At 42.5% G+C, this 23,124-nt stretch overlaps 1 protein-coding gene across 1 annotated transcript in view; it reads left to right on the top strand.

Moving 5' to 3' along the window:
* OTC (ornithine transcarbamylase) overlaps positions 1–23,124 on the top strand; it is an 89,869-nt gene that overhangs the window by 1,078 nt on the left and 65,667 nt on the right. Inside the window, exon 2 of the mRNA XM_040338119.1 lies at positions 16,105–16,234. Within this exon, the coding sequence (XP_040194053.1) occupies positions 16,105–16,234 (130 nt within the window). The remainder of the gene's footprint in view (positions 1–16,104; positions 16,235–23,124) is intronic.

Here is a 23,124-nt window from a genome sequence, read left to right as displayed (position 1 = left end):
GATATCGACGTTTCTTCCCTCGGCTTCCGGGTATGATTCTTGTGGGGCTGGACGGTCCTAGTTGATTGACGTTCCTCCGACCGATGCATACTTGACCTCACGACTTTCCGAAAGAAGCTGAACGTCGCTGCGCAGGCGCCGTATAGAGCCGACTCTATACGGCGCCTGCGCAATGACGTTCGGCTTCTGTCGGAAAGTCGTGACGCGCAGTATGCGCCGGTCGGAGGAACGTCAATCAACTAGGTCCGGCAAGAATCATACCTGGAAGCTGAGGGACGAAACAGCGATAACGAGGTATGTACGAAAGAGAAAAAAAAAACAGCATACCCGCAGTGTAATCAGTCTTCTCAATCTATTGTTAGAATTTTTTTTAGGGGGAACCTCCACTTTACTCTCCTGAAACAAGTATTCAGATCAGGAGTTCTGACATCAGTCTCTACTTTTGTTTTTATTTTGGAGCAGAAATATTGATGAGGTGCTGTAAACTGGTACGGGATCTTTTTATAAGCTCACTTTATTGTGATATATACTGGAACTGGGTCTTTCAGTAATCACAATTAATTGGCTGGGTCTTTTACTAAGCGCTGATTACCTTCAAAATATATTGGGACAGATTTTTTCAGTAAGCTGAGTTCACTGTGATGTATACTTTGCCTAGGTCTTTTTAATAAGCACGGTTCACCTTGTAGTATACTAGGCCTAGGTCTTTTAATAAGTATGTAGGCATAGGAAACACCCCCTTGCCACACCCCCTTAAAGGAGAATTGTACACAAAAAGATTAGTTAAACCCACAAGTTTTTTTCAAAACTATTATTTCTTTATATTGGCTTTTGACTTTTACAAATGCAGCAATTTAGAAATTGGATGAAAGGTTTAGCACTGGGAAACACTTTTTGAAAGATAAGATAAATAGTGCATTTTATATACAACTATATGGATCAGAACAAAATGAGGGACAAAAGAGGAGGAAAGAGGGACAGAGGGATTTTGTTCCAAATCAGGGACAGTTTGAAGCTATGGTGTACTAGGCCTAGGTCTCTTAATAAGCACAGTTCACCACAATGTATGCTTGGATTAGGTATTTCAATAGACACAGTTCATCACGATGTATACTGAGATTTGGTATTTCAGTAAACACAGTTCATTGTGACGTGTACTGGGATTTGGTCTTTCAATAAGCACAGTTTATCGCAATAAATACCAGGACTTGGTCCTTCATAAAGCACAATTCCATATTTCAGTCAGTGTTGATGGGGGAATTGCTTCCGCAGAGCTATTGTGTTCTCCCAGTGGGGAATGGGGAATGGGGAGCTGTGCCTGTCGGGAGAACATAGTGATTGTTGCTAGCGGCTAAAGCCACTGGCAATAATCGCATGCTAGAAACCCGACATGCTAGTTGTACCCAAGTTGATCGATGGGTACAATAAGCCTGCCCATAGAGGGATTGCATCTCAGCCAGTTCAGCAGGGATTCCAACCATCTATGGTCCGCTTAATATTTCATCTGTAGGATCTGTTTATTTATTTTAATTGTGGTATATAGAAAAGCACATTAAAAAAAGGCCACCCAAAGTGTTGCCCTTTTGATGCTGCAATTCAGAATGTTATGCACATAGGAGTTTTAATAACACACATTAATTTCCCCGGATCGTCAAATATTCAATGAATGGCCTTTGGCTCAGTTATTACTGCATATCACTGCCTAATCCAGACCCCTTTTTTTTTGCAATTATATTATTTTAGTACTTACTACTTTCATCTGCTTTGTTCCTGTTACTTTATTTGTTTTTAACAAGTTACAGCAAATGAAAAGCTAAAACTAAGAAGCTTTTCAATACACATAGTTTTATGGTCGAAAAATAAATTCAATGATTTGCTTATGAATTGCCTTTTGCTCCTTTTTTTGGGGGGGAAATTTCATAACCTGATTTTTCCTGCCCATCTGTTGACTTATCCTTAATGTTAAGGTCATGTGGAAATGAAGAGAGTAGGCGATGCAGGTGACATAAGCATATTGTCTCTGGACTGACCTTTAAGGCCAGCCAGCATTGCAAAACATTTAACTGTGCAGATACATGTCTGAATTAGTAGACACTTTTTTCAGTCTGCAAAATGACTAGAATACGCGCTGCTCAATTACTTGAAAGAGGTAAAAAGTACCTAAAGGCAAAACTTTTATTTTTTATTGTTGGATAGTGTGGGAAATGGTCAAAATGCCTGACCCTAATCTGTTGAGGATGCTTTCCCTTGCTTTCTATCCTAAACGCACAACATGTAGTAAGAACAATTTTCTCCAAAGGGCAAATCCTCTATGGAAAGCTTTAGGCCTCGTACACACGATAGGTTCAACAGAGGACATCGGTCTGATGGACCGTTTTCATCGGTCAAAACCGATCGTGTGTGGGCCCCATAGGTTATTTAACCTCCCTGGCGGTATGATTCCATCTGGAATTACGTACCAAAAGTGGTACAATTATTTTGCAAGGAAATTTGGCGTTTTATACTGTAGACCTGCAATTCTTAGGAATAACTCATTTAAATCTGACCAAACAAGAGTGTAGTAGGCATCCCGGGTATGATTTTTTTTTAAAAACAAAATTATAAATTATAATATAATAAATAATTATAGATAATTATAACAAATAATAATATAATTATAATAAAAATTATTCAATAATGTAATAACTCAAAATCACAGAAATTTGCTCAGTTGCAGAATTGTCGCTGTCATTACTTTTATTTTTTTATGATGAATTTCCCCACAAATCGCTATCGCACAATTCTGCAAGTGATTATAATTTATTATCGCTGTTTTCTAGCCGATCTAAAACCATTTTTGACATAAAAGGACACTTTTGGACAATCTACAGCTTTCAGGCAGAAAGAACAGTTTTTATTATACAAAAGAACATGTAGGGCACTGGGCAGACCACTAGGGACAAGGGGGGTGTGTATTTTTTACATACAGTACTGTAATCTATAAGATTACAGTATACTGTATGTAAAGTGTTTGTTTACTTTTTTGAATTTGGCGCCGTTCTCCGCCCCCGTGCGTCGTAACGTCGCAGAGAACGGAGATCGGCGGCACACGGGGACACTGTGAATCGAGCGAGGACCCGCTCGCTCACACAGCGGGGATGCATCGCTGGATCCAGGGACAAGGTAAGTAACTTGTCTGTGGATTCAGCAAGCAGGTAAGCCACGCCGCTGCACACTCTGCACAGCTACCCCGAGCGTGACTCGGGGATACCGATAGTAGCATTGAAAAACAACCCCGAGTCACGATCGGGGATACCGCCAGGGAGGTTAACCATCGGTTAAAAAAAAAGCCAACTTGCTTTAAATTTAACCGATGGATTCCTAACCGATAGGTCAAAACCGATCGTTAGTAGGCACAACCATCGGTTAAAAATCCAAGCATGCTCAGAATCAAGTCGACGCATGCTTGGAAGCATTGAACTTCGTTTTTTTTCAGCACGTCATTGTGTTTTACGTCACCGCGTTCTGACACGATCGTTTTTTTAACTGATGAAAACGGTCCATCAGACTGTTCTCATCGGATGGACGGATGGACTGATCGTGTGTACGCGGCTTTAAAGGATCACTAAAGAATTTTTTTTTTTTTTAAATAACAAACATGTTATACTAAACCTCCATTGTGCAGCTCGTTTTGCACAGAGTGGCCCCAAACCTGGTCTTCTGGGGTCCCTCGGTGACTGTCTCGGCTCCCCCCCCTGCAAGGAGTCAACACCTTCATGTGAGCGAGCTTGCATGGTGTTGAGTGCTTGCGAGCGCGTTACCGTGATACAGCTGGTGGCCATAGCCGCTCACTGTATCACTCGGCCCCGCCCCCGGGCGCGCCGCGCCATTGGATGTGATTGACAGCAGCGCAAGCCAGTGGCTGCGCTGCTTTCAATCAACTGATGAATGACCTGGGAAGACGGACGATAAGCCTGCTCGTTCACGGCACGGGACTTTCGAGGCGTTTGGTAAGTAATCGGTGGGGCTGGGGGGCCACTAATACTCGGGTGTTTTTTCACCTTAATGCATAGAATGCATTAAGGTGAAAAAACATTTACCTTTACAACTCCTTTAACTTGAATTAGTATCCCTGTTGGAAGATTTCCTCTCTATTTTTGTTTCTATCACAACTGTACAAAAGGAACTAAAAAAAATAAAAAAATTACAGGGTTTTTAACCCTAATCTGTTCAAAACAGAAAGGTTCTAATGAAACAACGGTCCCTTGTCATGTTCTGATTATGCCTAAAATTTAAAAAGGGACACAGACCTAAAAACCTTTAGTATACAGTACTCCAACATTTCCAAAGAATTTGTGCTATTTGTTTTTATTGGGGCATGTAAAGTGTACTTCATTTTTAAGATCAGTGGGCCAGATCCACAAAAGGGATACGACGGCGTATCTACTGATACGCCGTCGTATCCCTGTTTCTATCTTTGGAACTGATCCACAGAATCAAGGGACTTACACTGTCGGATCTTAGGATGCAGTACCGCATCCGCCGCTGGGGGCATTTCGAGTCGAATTGCCGCTTCGGGTATGCAAATTAGCACTTACGGAGATCCACAAAGCTTTTACGCTTCGTTTTTTCTCCGTAAGTATTAGTTTGCAATCGTAAAATTAGGGCTGCTTTTACAAGGCCTAAACTGTTTAGGCCTTGTAAAAGTAGACCCTTCTATCCCGCGTCGCCGTCTTTTTTTCCAATTTTTTTTTTTTCCGCCGCAACTCGTATTTTTTTTTGACGCCCGTCGCGATTCTCAAAACCCAGCGCAACGTAAAACCGCGCAAAGCACGTCGGGAAAATGACGTCGTGAGCATGTGCAGTACGGCCAGCGCGGGAGCGTGCCTAATTTAAATGGGACTCGCCCCATTTGAATAGGAACGCCTTGCGCCGGCCGGATTTAAGTTACACAGCCGAAAATTTCTAGGTAAGTGCTTTGTGGATCGGGCACTTAGGTAGAAATTTTCCGGCCGTGCAACTTAAATTGAAAAAGTTACGTTGCGCCGGGTTTTTGTGGATCTGGCCCAGTATTCACAGTGCTGGGCTGAATACAAAACGCACCGGTGGAACTTAAAATATAACCCACATGTATGTCAAATATGCTGTGTGTAACAGGGAAATAGCATGTACTGAACAACGTCATTTATAGTTCTAGAGAGCAGGCACATTACATTAAAATATTTATTGAAGCCAAGCACTGGTGCAACTCAGATAGACCAACTATTTTGGTATTTGCCTGAGTTCACCGGATAGCCAACTACTGCAAGGGGACGTGTGGCTACTTTCAAAGGATAAGTCCTACATTCAGGTCACCTGTGGACTGGGGCCCATATTCTCTCTAAAAATCCGCGGGCTGCGCTTAAGGCACTTGCACTCCGCTGTCCCAACTTACAGGAGCAAGTGTTGTATTCCCCAAACACTTGCTCCATAAGTTGGGACAGCGGAGTGTAAATGCCCCGGCGTAGCCTGGCGGATCTCCAAGGGGGCGGCTTGTATTCAAATTAAGCATGCCCCCGATTCTAATGAACTGAGCATGCGCCGGCTTCAAAAAGCCCAGTGCGCATGCTCCAGTTCTTGGCGGAAAACGTCAATGACGCCGACGTGTGCGTCATTGACGTAAAGTCGTATTCAAGAACGACTTACGGAAATGACGTACCCGACGAAAAAACACGACTTGGACCCGACGCCATCTGTAACATGGCCTACGTGGGACTTGCGGAAATTTACTCCTCATAATAGCAGGACTAAATTTCCGCTTACGCAAACGACGTTAGCGACGGTTACGCGACGCGAACTCGTTCGGGAATCGGCATAGAAGGATCATTTGCATACGCAAACGAGTCCTTCAAGTAAATGCCATCTAGCGGCGGCCGGCGTCATTACATTAAAGATCCGCCAGTGTAAGTGACTTACAGATGGCGGATCTTAAGTGTATCTATGCGAAAATGATTCTAAGAATCAGTCGCATAGATACACGGGCCAAAAAAGGGAGATACGATGGAGTATCCTGAGATACTCCATCGTAACTTCTATGGGAATATGGCCCATGGTACTGATGACACATAAAAATTACTGGTAGGTATTAGGCACCTTGGTTACATAGGTAGGAGTGAAAAAGGGTGGAGTAAACCTTTCACTATGCAGTGTGTCATCACTCACCGGCTGCTTTATTAGGTACACCTATTCAATTGCTTGGTAACAAAAAATGCTAATCAGCCAATCACATGGCAGCAACTCAATGCACTTAGGCATCTAAACGTGGCGAAGACGACTTGCTGAATTCAAATCGAGCATCAGAATGGGAAAAAAACAGGGATTTAGGTGACTTTGAACATGGCATGTTTGTTGGTGCCAGACGACTGGTCAGAGAATTTCAAAAACTGCCGATCTACTGGGATTTTCACACACACCCATCTCTAGGGTTTACAGAGAATGGTCCGAAAAAGAGAAAATATCCAGTGATCTGCAGTTGTGTGGATGAAAATGCCTTGTTGATGTCAGAGGAGAAAGGGCAGAGAAGGGTTCGAGATGACAGAAAGGCAAAAGTAACTCAAATAACCACTCGTTACAAACAAGGTATGCAGAATACTATCTCTGAACACACAACACATCAAACCTTGAAACAGATGGGCTACCGCTGCAGAAGACCAAGTTTTATTTTTGAAGCATACTTTAAGTCTACCTTAAAGTGGATGTAAACCCACTCTCATCCTTTCTAAACTACTGCCATAGTGCTGATCTATAAGGATATAGATGCCTCCTGCATGTACAGTATCCTTACCTGTCAAATGTTTCCCCTCTGTCTGTTATAAGAACTGAAAAACTGCAGATTCTGTGGGTGGGTCTGTTGTCTGGAGCTCTGCGGGTGGAGTCGTGATGTCAGTAGACTCCCGCCCTCCTCTACACTCCCCTTGTCAACATGCATTTTTTCCTATGTATTCCTTACACTAAATTCTGCTATGGTCACTAAAATCCAGAAAAGTAACCACATGACTTCAGAATAGGAGTGGGGGTGGGAAATAAAAATTTACCAAAAATATGTAGAAGAATACGTATCGGCCTAAACTGAGGAAAAAAAAACTTTTTTTTATATATTTTTGGGGGCTATTTTATAGCAAAAAGTAAAAAATTTCGAATTTATTTCAAAATTGTCGCTCTAGTTTTGATTATAGCGCAAAAAAAAAACCGCAGAGGTAATCAAATACCACCAGAAGAAAGCTCTATTTGTGGGGAAAAAAGGACACCAATTTTGTTTCGGAGCCACGTCGCATGTTCGCGCAATTGTTAGTTAAAGCGACGCAGTGCAGAATCGCAAAAAGGGGCCTGGTCCTTTACCTGCATATTGGTCCGGGTCTTAAGTGGTTACATATGCTTAGATGACAAGTGCTGATAATCTTTGTAGGTAAATGATCCTGTGTTTTTACATAAAGTGCCTCTTTAACGCCCTCTTTGTTTCTGCAGCTACCTACTTTGGGTATGAATGACAGCTTCTTTCACTCAAGCAGATAAGCAGAGTCTGTTGGTTTGGCAGAGAATTGTAGAGTAATAAAATAAGTCTGGAAGACTGCCTCATTGGAAGTTTTGGAGTTAGTAGTGCTTTAACCACTTCCCACCTGGCCAACTGCACATATACTGCCGGGTGGGTGCTTTCTTCTTCTGAGTGGACATTCGGGAACTTCCCTCAGAAGGAGGGGGATTGCACGTGCCCGTGCAGCGGCACGATCCCGATGCGCTTGTGTCGCCCGGACACTCACTATGTCAATAATGAAAGTACAGTCTTCATCTCAGGCAGATAGCAACAGCAGCATACATAACCTGCTCCCTAAAGGTTTTCAGTGTATAATGTCCATTTATTTAACATTTTATTATTTTCTTTTTCATGTAAGGACAGCACACAGGTCAGTTTTTACCCAACAGAGTTTTTTGCACAGCAGTCTAAAAATGCAAACATTCTCAGTGGATGCACACATCTTTTATTAATTTAATATAGATACTTATATATATATATATATATTGTGCATTCACATCAGTCTCTGCCCTTAAAGAGCTTACAATCTAAGGTCCCTAACTCTCATTCATTTACAATATATACTAGGGACAATTTAGACAGGGGACAATCAACCTACCAGCATGTCTTTGGAGTATGGGAGGAAATCGGAGTACCTGGAGAAAACCTTGGAAGTGAACATGCAAACTCCAGGCAGGTAGTATTGTGGTTGGGATTGGGATTGGTATTGTCGAACGGACAACCCCAGTGCCGCTAGGTGGAAGTGCTAACTACTCAGCCACGGTGCTGCCCTCTTTTAATACAAACATGAAAAAAATTATTTATACATGTTATATATAGCAATGTTGAACTATGGAGTTTGCTTTTATATAATCCTTTCATATAATCCCCAGCCAAATGAACAGTGTAGAAAGAGATGTTTAATTTCATTTTCATTATGGTGCTCATTTATTAAGGGAGGGTTGTCTTACTCAATATTACCTCTGTCTGCAGCAGAGAAGAAAACTCTGCTATTGGAGAAGAGACGGTCACATGACTTTGGCAGCCCAATAAAAAGGGTAATTTTACCCATCTTTCCTGAGCACTAAACTGCACATTGTGTGGGTTTCCCAGAACCTTCTGAATTTTATACAACTCTGACCCGACCACAGGCTCTGCCATACCAATTCCTCAAATATTATCCTTCTTCAATCTACCGCATCATCATTTCCTGTATATTACCCAAGCAGTTCGCAATATCAAGCCTATGTCCAAACAAACTTCATTTCATCCTACTATTTTGGACACCTTATTGGAAAAGCAACAATTCAAAATATTGGATATGTACAAGCCTTTAAATATATGCCTTGGCAAACTTCTACAATCCACCTCGGCAGGATCCTTGAATAAAGAACTAAACTCCCCGAAGGCTGTGAACTGCATCCTGGCCGGGTATAAATCCACTTATGCTCTTGTTTTCAACAAATTTTGGTGCGAACAACAGTTTCAAATAATGCACCAGGCTTACATACCACGCCTGTCCTCACCACAACAACCACTCAAATGTCAGTGCCCCTCTGTGGGCAAGACAGGCCAACTTTGCTCCACAAACTCTGGCTCTATTCCCACATCGCCTTCTTCTGGGACCAAGTTGAAAGCCTAGCCGCAGCGGTCACAGGCCACTCCCTGACAAAAGGCATTTTCTCTTTGCTCTCTGGAAAAATAGAAACTGTTTCCGCAAGTAATTTGAAAGCTCAACTGGCTATCAGGCACCACAACAAAGCTTGGTTGTCAACATGCTTTATGTTGACCACATGTACTATCCTCAAAAAGTGGTCCTCTCCCAACCCACCCACATTCTCAGATGTCAAACAAGACCTCACAAGCCTACTGCACAAGGAAAAACTTGACGCCAACTTGTCCACCAGCGGCATGCCATCCTGCCTACAGCTCAAATGGTCACCTTTCTTCACCAAAACCTTACCAATCAAAGACCAACTTAGCTACCTATCTCCGTTTATCCTCAACTGCTCCACTCCTCTATGATGCCTCTCTTCCCGATGGTCTATTTTATATTTTATTCTATTATTTTATTTTATATTCTGTTCAATTTTATTTCTTTATTTTATTATATATTATTTTCTTTTTTATTGTATCCGTTCTATTCCATCCTATTTTTTATTTTACTATTGTAAATAATTCGTAACTAAACAAATCACACATGTCTCGAGTCAAATTTAGGGACAAACCTGGAATTTTTAGGCACCGAGTTATTATATTTATGAAGTAAAGAAGAAATGGCTGCACATCGATGAAAGTCCAATTGCCGTTTATTAATCACCAAGATGACATCAGAAGACACCAATACACAGTCTTGTAGATGTGTTTCACACAGTACAGTTGTGCTTAATCATTCGATTCTGTTTTATTGTATTCCATTCTATCCTATTTTCTTTTTTTCTATTCTATAAAACAGCCTAAGTAGTAATTTTTAGGCACTGAGTTATAATATTTATGGCCAGGAAAAACAACATATTAAGCCCTGTACATACGATGATGGACCGTTTTCATCGGTTAACCGATGAAGCTGACTGATGGTCAGTCGTGCCTTCACACCATCGGTTAAAAATCGATCGTGTCAGAACGCGGTGATGTAAAACACTACGACATGCTGAAAAAACGAAGTTCAATGCTTCCAAGCATGCGTCGACTTGATTCTGAGCATGCGTGGATTTTTAACCGATGGACGTGCCTACAAACGATAATTTTTTTTCTATCGGTTAGGTATCCATTGGTTAAATTTAAAACAAGATTGCTTTTTTTTAACCTATGGATAAATAACCGATGGGGCCCACACACGATCGGTTTGGACTGATGAAAACAGTCCATCAGACCGTTCTCATCAGTTTAACCGATCGTGTGTATGCGGCCTAAGGCTCCATGCACAGCGGAATTTAAATACAGGTGTCTGAGTACAATTAAACCTTATTTCTAAAGCATCTGGAAGCAGGTAGATGGTTTTCTATGACTGAATGCCCACCTAGATTTTTAGCTACATTTGTACAAATACATATTTTTGCATCTCAGGGCTGATTAGCCTGGATTTACACATCCAAACCTAAAAACATCTAAATGCAGGAGCATATACAGTAAATGTTTTTACTTACCAGATAACTTCTGGGTTTAACACAGTTGGCCTGTATGTGCATGGGGGCTGAATTACACACACACACTGCAATGCAAGCTACTACTGTATGTGCTGTGTTGGAAAACTGAAATGTATGCCACCTTTGAATTAATCTACATAAAATTAATGTTTTACAAATCACTAAAGCACTAGCAAAAGAAGCTTGCTTTGCAGCTCCCTTTGTCTGTTTAAAATCTCTGACTAAGCTGGCTGATAATAGATGTCACATCTATGATGATTCACTGAGTTCTGTTAACAACTGTCTTCTTTTAGCGCAGCTAAGAAATTTAATAATATCTTGTTAAATCCCCCTTATGTTCAAAAGGTTCAACACTTTTCAAAAGCTGACTACATTTTTTTAATATGCAATATTTCATATTTAACGGACTAAAAAGAAAGGCTTTTTTTTTTATCCCCATGATAGCAAAGAAAGAAAGAGAATATGTATAAATCAAACAATTTTTTTTATAAAACATCATTTTTTAATTCTCCACATTCTTCAATTAAAACATTCCAGCTTGGTCCAGTTTGAAAGTTCAGGATGCTTTGTTCTTTTCTTATTGTCATCCATCCGTCTGCCTCTTCTAAGGTACTGATGTTGTTGTGGTATTGCCATAATACATACAAAAGATCTATAAAAAAAACTTCCAGCTTGGTCCAGTTTTGGAGGTTTTGGATGCTTTGCTGTGGTGGTAACAAACCATGGTGAAATAATAGAAGGTGCTCTATCACCATCACTAGAGGTGAGCAAACTTCTGTACCTGAAAAAAAAAAGAGTCATCCAATTTGACCATTTAATTCTTTGCAACAGAATATTCTCAATATGGTCTTTACTGCACTTAAAACAAATATGATATATACATTTTTTTACCTAGTCTAGTGGGAGCCAAGATTAAAATATAATATATATATATATATATATATATATATATATATATATATATATATATATATATATACATACATACAGCCCTCAAAATTTCCACTCACCTACTAGCATTTGGCGAGTGGATTTAAGATGGGGGCAAGTGATGATAGGGCTGCATGACCAATCTGTGCCTACACTTAGAGTCCCGATGAGATTGGCGGCCGAAGAGGAAAGGTGCATGCTCGGGAAAAGTAGTCTGGTGAGTCGCGCACAGGCAGAGCAGTACACAAGTGCTCTACTTACAATTCTCATTAAGCCATGGGACCCAACAGTATGACCTCTCTGAGCCTGCCACCCTCCCCCGGGCCCCGACCAATGTAGCTGGAGAGCAGAAAGTAATGAGTGAGGTGGAGGATTGCCAAAATTACCACTCCGGTGCAGCGCTCACTGAAAGTTGCCCTGACATGAGAGCGGCAGCCTTCTAGTTTGTGCAGTTTTCTTCTCCTTGTGCTCTATGTAGGTGTCCAACAGTTTAGCCTGAGCACTGTGAGCAGACTGGTCTCAATGTGTGCTGTGCGCTGTCAGTGTGCGCTGTGCTATGGTGTCAATGGCAGTGCAGTTGTGTGGATCTCAGCGCTGGATTGTACTCCCTCCCGCTGTGCTGCAGCTCCTCTCCTCTCTGCCAGCCTGAATAAAAGGGGGAAGTGGGGACATGCAAGCATGGAGCCGCACACACAGGCTCCTGATGAATGGGAGAGAGAGAGAGGATGGATGGGAGTTGCAGAGGAGACAGCAAGAGAATGGGGAAGAGACCCAGTTCTAGTGCCCTGTCCCTCTGGTCTGCCCCCAGTGCCCTGTCCCTCTGGTCTGCCCCCAGTGCCCTGTCCCATTTTGTTAAAGTTGTTGTTGGTAATATTTAATTTTGTAACTCGATTCTGCATAAAACATTGTCATTCCATGAGATAATCTATGAGGGCGTGTTTACGGGGGCAATTAGGCGCAGGGCAGTGTATGAATTAGGTGGGGCAATTAGTGACGAGTAACTCTTGAGGCCTGGCTAGTAGCTCAGGACTTGAAATTTTGAGCCCTGTGTATATATATATATATATATATATATATAGTATATATATATTTCATATTGTTTAATTCAGTATAAAGAGTACTGCTTGTGCCCCTATTACATGTATATAGTCATTCATGTTGTCGCCATATTGCATGGCATGGTACCCGAACTTAGGTTCCCGGAGAACTCTGTGTTATAATGTGTTCTTAAGTTATCCAGACAGGGCTGGTCAGGTCACTAATTGCTTGTGGCTTCTTTTGCAAGTTAGTCCTATGGGGGAACTGGACTGTCTAAGGCCTTGTACACACGGTCGTTCCAAACCGTTGAGAATGGACCGACGGACCGTTTTCATCGGTTCACCGCTGAAGTGGCCTGATGTGTGTACACACCATCCTTCCAAAAACCGATCGGGTAAGAACGCGGTGACGTCAAACACACGACGTGCTGAATAAAAATGAAACGAAGTTTAATGCTTCCAAGCATGTGTCGACTTGATTCTGAGCATGCGCGGGTTTTGAACCGTTGCTTTTCTGTACTAACCATCGGTTTGGACCGATCGGGCAGCGGTCCATCTTGGTCCATGATTTAAAATGTTTAAATTTTGGACCAAAGGAAAACAGACCGATGGGCTATACACACGGTCGGTTTGGACCGATGAAACTGAACCTCGGTCCATTCTCATTGTTTTTGTCCGACCGTGTGTATGGGGCCTAAGGCTCCATTCACACTAATGCTTTTTTTGATGCATTTTGCAGAAATGCAGGGAGATTTTTTAACATGGTTTCCTATGGAACATATTCACATCAATGCTTTTTTGTGCCTCTGCGTTTTTGGATAGGGTCAGGGACTTTTTTTCCTGCAAAAAGCAGCGTTTTGCATGTAATAGAATTCAATTGACCCGCATCCAAAACGCAAGTACCGCGTTTTTACCGTGATTTGGTTTTGCGTTTTTTTTTTTTTTTAACTTGTTTATAGCTGGTTGTTAAAGGAAATGTAAAAAAATAAAAATTGCTGGCTAAAAAAACAAAAAACAAAACGCAAATTGCTGTAAAATCGCAGTAAAAAAGCAACATGTATAGGTGTGAATCGACCCTTAGGAGGTAATTTTTATGATAATAGGACTAGCTCTACTGTGTAAGGTGACCTTTGTCTGAAATAATTTGAGTAGCCCTTATCTGATGGTTTGCTGGATAAATTCAATGTTTTTCTAAAAATAAAGCTGTTTCTTTTCTGGTGTACTCCAAGACTGGTGTTGTCTGGTCCTTGGGGCTTCTATAGCCAGATCCATTGGTCTCGTGTTCCAGGAGTTGGGAAGCAGCTTCTTGGGGGAAATACCCAACAGGGTGTCTGGAGTCCGTCACAGTACAATTATAGCATCTAGACATGATGCAATGTATTGAACCCTAGGGCATAGTCTTGGGGCATTCTGGAAGTAGGATTGAGCATGGATAGGTTGATGCCTCACAAAGAACATTGAGCATTAGGACATCTCCCTGTCCTTGAACATATAGCCACTCTCTTGTGTGCAATATCAAATTTTTCTAAGGATGGTATAGCATCAGGGATTTGTTTCTTAAACAATAGGTGCTGGAACTTAAAGGGTCACTAAAGGATTTTTTTTTTTAGCTAAAAAGCTTCCTTTACCTTACTGCAGTCCTGGTTTCATGTCCTCATTGTTCTTTTTTGCTCTAATGTTGCTGTAATCATTCTCTGTTCTGAACAGTCTGTTTCCTGATGAAAAAAGTCATGGGAGCTTTCTCTCTGTGGTCACTAATCAAGGAGGTGTGATTACTGTGTGTCTAAAACCCCTCAACACCAATCAGTTTGGTTTTCCAAACCATCACTGCCCTCTATTGGCTCTGTGTCTCTGTTCATCACAGAAGCATGAAACGGCATGCAAAAAACGAAACTGAAACTGTAGGTACATTATATGATTGACTTTTATCTATTTTTAATCATTTTTAAAAGGAATCAGTTAACTATTATGGGCCATATTCTTAAACAAGTTACGCCGGTGTATCTACTGATCGAATTTCCCGCCGGCGTATCATTATTTTGTATTCACAAAACAAGATACGCTGGATTTAGGCTAGGATTCGACTAGTGTAAGTCACTTACACTGTCGGATCCTAAATGTAATTCGCCGCCGGCCGCTAGGTGGCGTTTACGTTCAGGTCTCATTTGTTTATGCAAATGAGCCTGATACGCCAATTCCAGAACGAAATCGCGTCGTGTAACCGTCGCTAACGTCGTTTGCGTAAGCGTAAGGTTACCCCTGCTATATGAGGGGTAACCTTACGCCAGTCCCACGTATGCCATGTTAAGTATGGCGTCGGGTCCGCGTCGTCTTTTCCCGTCGGGTACGTCGTTTTACTAAGTCGTTCTTGAATACGACTTTACGTCAATGACGCACACGTCGGCGTCATTGACGTTTTTCCGCCGAGAACTGGAGCATGCGCACTGGGCTATTTTTAGCCCGGCGCATGCGCAGTTCGCTCGAAACGGGGGCGTGCTTAATTTAAATACAAGCCGCCCCCTTGGAGTTACGCGGGGATACGCCGGGCCAATTACACTACGCCGCCCCAAACTACGGAGCAAGTGTTTGGGGAATACAGCACTTGCTCCTGTAGGTTGGGGCAGCGGAGTGTAAATGGCTTACACGACGCCCGCCTGAAATCTACGGGAATATGGCCCTATGTCTCTATACCCTGTAAACAGTCATTTCAGCAAAACAAAATGTTTTCCTTTACAAATCCTTTACAACTCCTCCATGGCCCCACAAAACCCCTCCCCTACACACACTCTCCAAATCACATCAAATAGTGGATGTGTTCAGTCAAATTTCACGAAAACATTAGGAGGGTCTTAAAGGGGCATTAAATACCAGGATTTTATTACAGAGTGCAGAGCTGTCACTTGTAAACACAGAAACCAGACTTCTGTGTTTACAAGTCAGGCCCCGTACACACGGCCGAGAAACTCGACGAGCAAAACACATCGTTTTGCTCGTCAAGTTTCTTGTGAAGCCGCCGAGGATCTCGGCGGGCCAACTTTTCCCATGGAGGAACGAGGAAATAGAGAACATGTTCTCTATTTGGCCCGACGAGATCCTCGTCGGTTTCCTCGGCCGAAAGTGTACACACGGCCGGGTTTCTCCGCAGAATACGGCTCCGATCGAGTTTCTGGCTGAATTCTGCCGAGAAACTCGGTCGTGTGTACCGGGCCTGATTGTGGTGAGCAGGCACAGAATGGGTCTGAGCCAGAGGTGGTGAAACTGAGTTCCACCAAGTTCCCCCTGAAAAAAAGTCCTGTATAGCATATTTTAGGATCCAAGGCCTTAGCTGCACACTAGTTTCCTGTGTTTGCTGTCTGAATTTCAAAGCCAGTACTAAGTCTTAAGACATGAACATGTCAGAAAATGAAGTAAAACCATATAAGCTCTACAGTTTGTGTGCAATAAATATATTTTTTTATTACAGATTTTCCCAAACTCATTCACAGTTGAAAGGACGTGATCTATTAACCCTTAAAAATTACAGTGCTGAAGAAATCAAGTATCTTCTTTGGGTTGCAGCTGATTTGAAATACAGGATAAAAGAAAAGGGAGAGGTGAGGATTACAGTAGAATGTGCTATGTTACCCCTAAGCCATGGTACTGTTACCAAAAAAAGCATTAATACATTTTCTATGAAACATTTCAAGATTAGGACTACTTTGTCTGAACCTGTGCATGGTTTCCATTACAGATGCCAAAATCATATTTTGTCATGATGAAATCTAATAAGTGTAAAATAATATAGTCAATTTGACATTTGACTGCATGTCTCTGGTTTTTACAGCTGGGAGTACCACAATCTGTTTTCACTAATTAAGTCTGTCATAGAGATTTCAGTGCTTGCTGTCCAGTATTCCCCTTCAGATTTCTGTTCATGTTGTGAATAGCTTTTAAGTAAATTAACTCCTTGACAGAGTGAAGGATCAAGATATTATATGAATTTCTGTGTCAGTATTATCGGGAAAACATCATGTGTGTGTGGGCATCAACACCATGCAGGTTAACACCTAGTACACTCCTCATGATAAAATATTGCAAAACTCAAGAGAACCTCTGCTAACCCCTTTTTATCAACAGTGGTTGTCATCATATGCATACAGAGCAAAACAGAACTGAGATCGCTCCCTTGCGGCTAAAAGCATATGCCAGCTAGAAATTTTTGTGTATATACAATGACTTTCATTCGCAATAGTAGTGAATTTTGATATTGTTCACAGTGACAGGTGTCTAAAAAGAATGAATGAACAGTGTCAAGCTGTGTTACTTATCACCTGAGTTGGCGAAATTCTTATAGAATGCAGCAAACTTTAATCACTTGCTTACTGGGCACTTAAACCCCCCTCCTGCCCAGACCAATTTTCAGCTTTCAGCAATTGCGCAGTCATACAACACTATACCCAAATTACGTTTTTATTATTTTTTTCACACAAATAGAGATTTCTTTTGGTGGTATTTGATCACCTCTGCGGTTTTTATTTTTGGTTAAAAATAAATAAAAAGACTGAATTTAAAAAATATATATATATATTTTTTTAATTTTGTTATAAGATTTTGCAAACAGGTAATTTTTCTCCTTCATTGATGTACGCTCATGAGGCTGCACTGATGGGCACTGATGGGCTGCACTGATGGGCACCAATAAGGCTGCACTGGTGGGCACTGATAGGTGGCACTGGTGGGTGGCATTAAAGGGCATTGATAGGTGGCACTAGGGTTGCCACCTCATCCCTTTAAAACAGAACACGTATGAATTACACAGGTTCTGTGGCTGATTAAGGTGGTAATTGAACTCAAGTGGAGCCTTATCTAAATTAAATTAGCCTCAGAACCTGTGGAATTCATATGTGTTCTGTTTTAAAGGGATGAGGTGGCAACCCTAGGTGGCACTGATGGGCCCTGAGAACTGGCACTAATAGGTGGCATTGATAGGTGGCACTGATGGCTGGCAGTGATGGGCAGTGATGGGCACTGATGGGTGGCAATAATGGGCACTAATGGGTGGCAAGAATGGGCTCTTATGGGTGGCAATAATGGGTACTGATAGGCAGCACTGCTAGGTGGCACTGATTGGCCACAATGGTGGTGGGCATTGATAGGTGGGCACTTGTGGGCATTGATAGGTGGCACTGGTGGGCACTGTGGACACTGGAGGTGGCATTGGCAGGTGGTACTGGCAGGGGGCTTAGATTGGCACATAGAGGCAGATGTGCCTCCTTCCTGTTCGGAACCGATGTCCCTTGCAACCTAAGCTGGTGATTGGCTCTTTTCTCTCCTCACGCTTTTTGGAGGAGAAAAAAAACGGTTACCGAGATTTGTTTTTTATACCACGTGATCAGCTGTCATTGGCTGAAAGCTGATCACGTGGTATGGGGCCAGGCCCGGCCCCTAACTCGGATCTGTGATCACCCGAGTCTCAGTGAGTCGGATGATCACAGCGTGCGCGCCCTGAGGAGCGTGCGAAGGGGAGGACGTCTAGAGTCCGCGCTGTAGCCGTCATTCGGCTATAGGGTGGACAGGAAGTGGTTAATAAAGTGCTATAACCCTGTCCAAAAAATATTTTTCATTTTAATAAAGACCAGTTAAGCTAAACTCTAGGCGCACAACTGCACAGCTAGCTACACAGAGTTAGCACAAATGAGGAACCAACTTCCCCGTCGAAAAAGCCTCAACCCTTTTTAAAGGGTTGAAATAGAAATAAACATAACAAAACTCAAAAATAAAATCCTTACCATCCAGGTACTAACTAAACTATAAGAAAAAAAAGAAAAGAAACTGCGCTAGGAGATTGGAAAACAAATATTTGCAAAAAAGAAATCCCTGAAGCTCTGGTTATATGCAGCAACTAACCTGAAAACATAAATCATTGAATAAACGATAAAAAATATATATAGTTGCGCTAAACCTTAAATAACGTTAATAAATTATGTGACTATTAGCAGTGGATAATCCTGGCGAATCTCCACTGTCCAAATCCCCCCAAAAAAAATTAAATATGGAATAACACAATTCCAAAAACATACTGATCATCTGAAAATCAATCCATAGAAGAAGTGAATCATAAAGTGCATGAATAATATTCCAAGTGCACCATCAATAAAGTGACCACATATCATAAAGTGCAAAAATAGTTCATATGTTAAAACAATAAAGTCCACCCGTGAAGGTATCCAAGTGACAACCGACTGTTCCGCTGAGTGATTGGCAGCCAAAGTGCAATCCACCACCATAGAGTAAGTAGATCTGCCAGGATTATCCACTGCTAATAGTCACATAATTTATTAACGTTATGTAAGGTTTTAGCGCAACTATATATATTTTTTATACTAACTAAACCATACAGATCCCTCTCCGATTTCCACATGCACCTCTCTCAGGTGGTTTTCCTGAGTTTCTCCCAAACTCGCTCATCTATGTCTTGATGGACCTTGCTTTGTCACTGGTCCAAATCCTTTGGTGGAAGGGAGATTATGGTGTGGGGTTGTCTTTCAGGGGTTGAGCTTGTCCTTCCGGTGATGGGAACTCTTAAGGCATCAGCTTACCAAAACATTTTGGACAATTTCATGCTCCCAACTTTGTGAAAACAGTTTGGGGATGACCCTTTCTTGTTCCAACATGACTGCGCACCTGTGCGCAAAGCAAAGTCCTGACCTCAACCTGATAGAACACCTTTGGGATGAATTAGAGTGGAGACCGCAAGCCAAGCCTTCTCGTCCACATCAATGCCTGACCTCACAGATGGAAGAATGGTCAAACATTCCCATAGACACACTCCTAAACCTTATGGACAGCCTTCCCATAAGACTTGGAGCTGTTATAGCTGCAAAGGGTGAACCGACTCAAAAACTGAACCCTACGGACTAGGATGCCATTAAATTTCATGTGCGTGTAAAGGCAGGTGTCCCAATACTTTTGATTATATATATATATATATATATATATATATATATATATATATATATATATATATATATATATATATATACACATACAGTATGTATGTGTGTGTGGCCAGGCTAAACAGCGTTGAGGGGGAAATCTCCATTTCTGGCTATTGCATTCACACAGCACCTACAACTCCCTGAATTCCTGAACAGTGAATGCACCTAATGCCTTGTACACACGGTCGGACTTTTGACCATGCAAAAGTCTGCCGTGAGTCCGTCGGAAGTCTGACAAAAAGATAGAGAACAGGTTCTCTATATAAGGTCCGTCTACCTTTTTCCAAGGTAAGTAAGTTACTGGAGTTTTGCACTTGGTACAAGAGGCAGGACCTTCCCCCATGATCCTTTTATCCAGTCCGCTCTCTGAACATAGTATTGCAGCCTTATTATAAACCACTTAAGCAGGGGCGTTGCTAGGTGCCAAAAAGACCAGGGGCTTCAGCCCGAAGGTCGGTGGTGGCACCGCAGGGGGATAAGGGGTGGTCATTTTGCGGGTGTTTTTCGCAGGGAGGTGGCGTTGTGTGAAGGGAGGTAAGCCAACTTGCTGCTTTCTGCCTGGCCTACCGGTGCTGCCCATCATACATCCCAGCTCCATTACACATCCCAGCTCCATTACAGAACCCAGCTCCATTACAGGACCCAGCTCCATTACAGGACCCAGCTCCATTACAGGACCCAGCTCCATTACACATCCCAGCTCCATTACAGAACCCAGCTCCATTACACATCCCAGCTCCATTACACATCCCAGCTCCATTACACATCCCAGCTCCATTACAGGACACAGCTCCATTACACATCCCAGCTCCATTACAGAACCCAGCTCCATTACAGGACCCAGCTCCATTACAGGACCCAGCTCCATTACAGGACCCAGCTCCATTACAGGACCCAGCTCCATTACAGGACCCAGCTCCATTACAGGACCCAGCTCCATTACACATCCCAGCTCCATTACACATCCCAGCTCCATTACACATCCCAGCTCCATTATACTCGAAGCGCACTCCATGCATTTTCTATGCACCCCTATACTCAAATAACATGGGAAGGGGGTGGGTGTACAGATTGCATGACTCATGTATAGGAGGTTATGTGAAATGTATACAAAGAAGCTATCACTGTAGTGACACATAGGTATAAAATGAGTGTATAAAAAAGGAATTGAAACGCATAGGTGTGAACACCCATGCAATCTGATTCCAGTGCTAACCAAAACAAGCAAGGCCTGTAAAGGCCTGAATCCTTCTGCAGATTATTACCATGACATCCCCTGCTGTTACCTCACTCCCTCATTTTTTGCACTAGACAGAACTAAGATTGTTTCTATACGGAGACCAATATACACCAAAGATAAAATTATATAACACAATGTATATGCATTAATGTAGAGGGGACTGACATTAGGGTTGCCACCTTTTCTTCAAGCCAAACCCGAACACTTTAGTGTCGCATGGCAAAAAAAAAAATGTTGTAGTATACACTACAGGATTGTAAAAGACCTGGGGCACTGTTGCGAGTAGAAATGTCACGTACTATGCTACGGCTCCCTTTACGCAACCCATTTAATTGACTATAATGAGGATGTAATATATAACACCTCACTGCCTGTCAAATGCCTTCTGAAAAGCAATCAGAGTGCCGATTGCTCTTCAGAGGGCACCACAAGTGTAACTGAGCCATAAGTCCGTTTAGCCATTACAGTATTTTCTGTAAATTCAGCAGGGAACTAGGGATAGGAACAGCACTATTAATGTTTACTTCAGACACTGTTGAGTAACCATATGGTCTCCAGCAATTACAACTAAAACCTTCCTGGACTTCCTTTCTGCTTAGCTGGGGGCAGGGGGAAGGAACAGGACTATTTAGGCTACTTTCACACCAGTGTTTAGGGTTGGTGCAAATTGTACCAACAGTTCTTGCTGTAGCTTTCAGCAGCTAGCCCCCTTCACTATAATGGCAATTGGTCAGTTGCCACAGCTATTGGTGACTCTCTGCATAGCCAGTGATTAATTGCAGGGATTGCTGTTGGAAAAAACACAAAGTGCATCCAGCAGCAATCACCACAGGTAACCAGTGGCCACATTAAAGTGAAGAGGGCCTGCTAACAATCACAATGGGAATCTCAGATACCTGCTGCTACTATTCAAACCAGCCCTAATCGCCAATGTGAATGTAGCCTTGATGTTCATGGGGCACGCAGGGCCTGTGACTTGTCGTTATAGGAGCCATCTCGATAGGGGAACCTTAAGGCGCAATCCTTGCCGACGGAAATCTCCGAACCTCGGCCGGCATCCAGACTCATTCCTTAACATCCCCATGGATTGGAGGATGTTAAAAAAAGAGCCAGGAGGCCAAGCAAGCGGAGCGAGCCGTCCAAGCGAAGCGAGGATGTGAGGCCGACTGGCCACTTACCTCAAATTCCACATCGCCCTGTATGCCAGCCGAGGTTCGGAGATTTCTGTCGGCAAGGATTGCGCCCTGCGCAGTCCTTACAGAAACCATCTCGATAGCCGGAACCATATCGTCAGATCACCGGCGTTACCACTAGGTAAATTAGACACCCGCCTAACAAACGATAACAAAGGATGCTCAACTTGTTCAGGCACCTTACCAGGACTCAATCACATAAAAACAAATAATATGTATTCCACAATGACAGCATACTGACTCACCAACAGGGTAGTGTCCTTTACCAATGGTAACCATATAACACAAAAACAGACAGAGGGTCAAGAACGACCAATCAGAGGGATGTTACAAAAGAACCAACTGCGGTATAGCAAAAAAATATGAAAATGTTACTGTATTTTAAGCATATTGTCCAGTCTCCCGGCCCAATCACCAGCAACCCTTCAGAGCACCAATAAAATTGGGACAACAATGTCACAGAACTAAAGAGACACTCAGATAAGCTCAGAGCCACATGCGCACACTTTAACCATCATACTTTCAGCAGTGGCATTAGAACAGGAATAGGAGAGTGGGGTCAATAGTTTAACCCAGAATGGGTATTAATCCAGTATATTGCTGAATAATAATTCAAAGTGATTGACCCACTGTAGTGTGGTGATAATGATCCACCGGGGATCAAAGAGTGCTAAAAAACATGAATGCCAGTTGTGGGAGATCCTAGGAAAGTGAGGCTAGTAAATCATGACCAGAGTGTTACACAGTTTTTCATGTGCTATGATAGTACACAGGTAAACAGATGTAGTGGTGCTTCCAGTGTCACCTGATTTCCATACTACCGACAGTACCTCACTTCACACACAGTCTGTGTGACTGTGAAGGCAGCAACTCCTCACCTCGTGATCAACTTATCTGTACAAGCTGGAAGGTGAGGAATCATTGAGAACTTGATGGCAGCAGGGTCAGGACTGTGTAGCTGCAGATACAAACACTCGTGGCTCCTGTGTGCTCTCCTCCTTCTCCTCCAGGATCAGCCAATGAACAAGCCTTTGGGAGGAGTAGAGGAGGCAGCCACACCCCCATCTCTGCCC

This window comes from Rana temporaria, chromosome 2 (genome assembly GCF_905171775.1).
Source record: "Rana temporaria chromosome 2, aRanTem1.1, whole genome shotgun sequence".
Lineage (NCBI taxonomy): Eukaryota > Metazoa > Chordata > Amphibia > Anura > Ranidae > Rana > Rana temporaria.
This window is presented reverse-complemented; position numbering and strand designations above follow the sequence as displayed.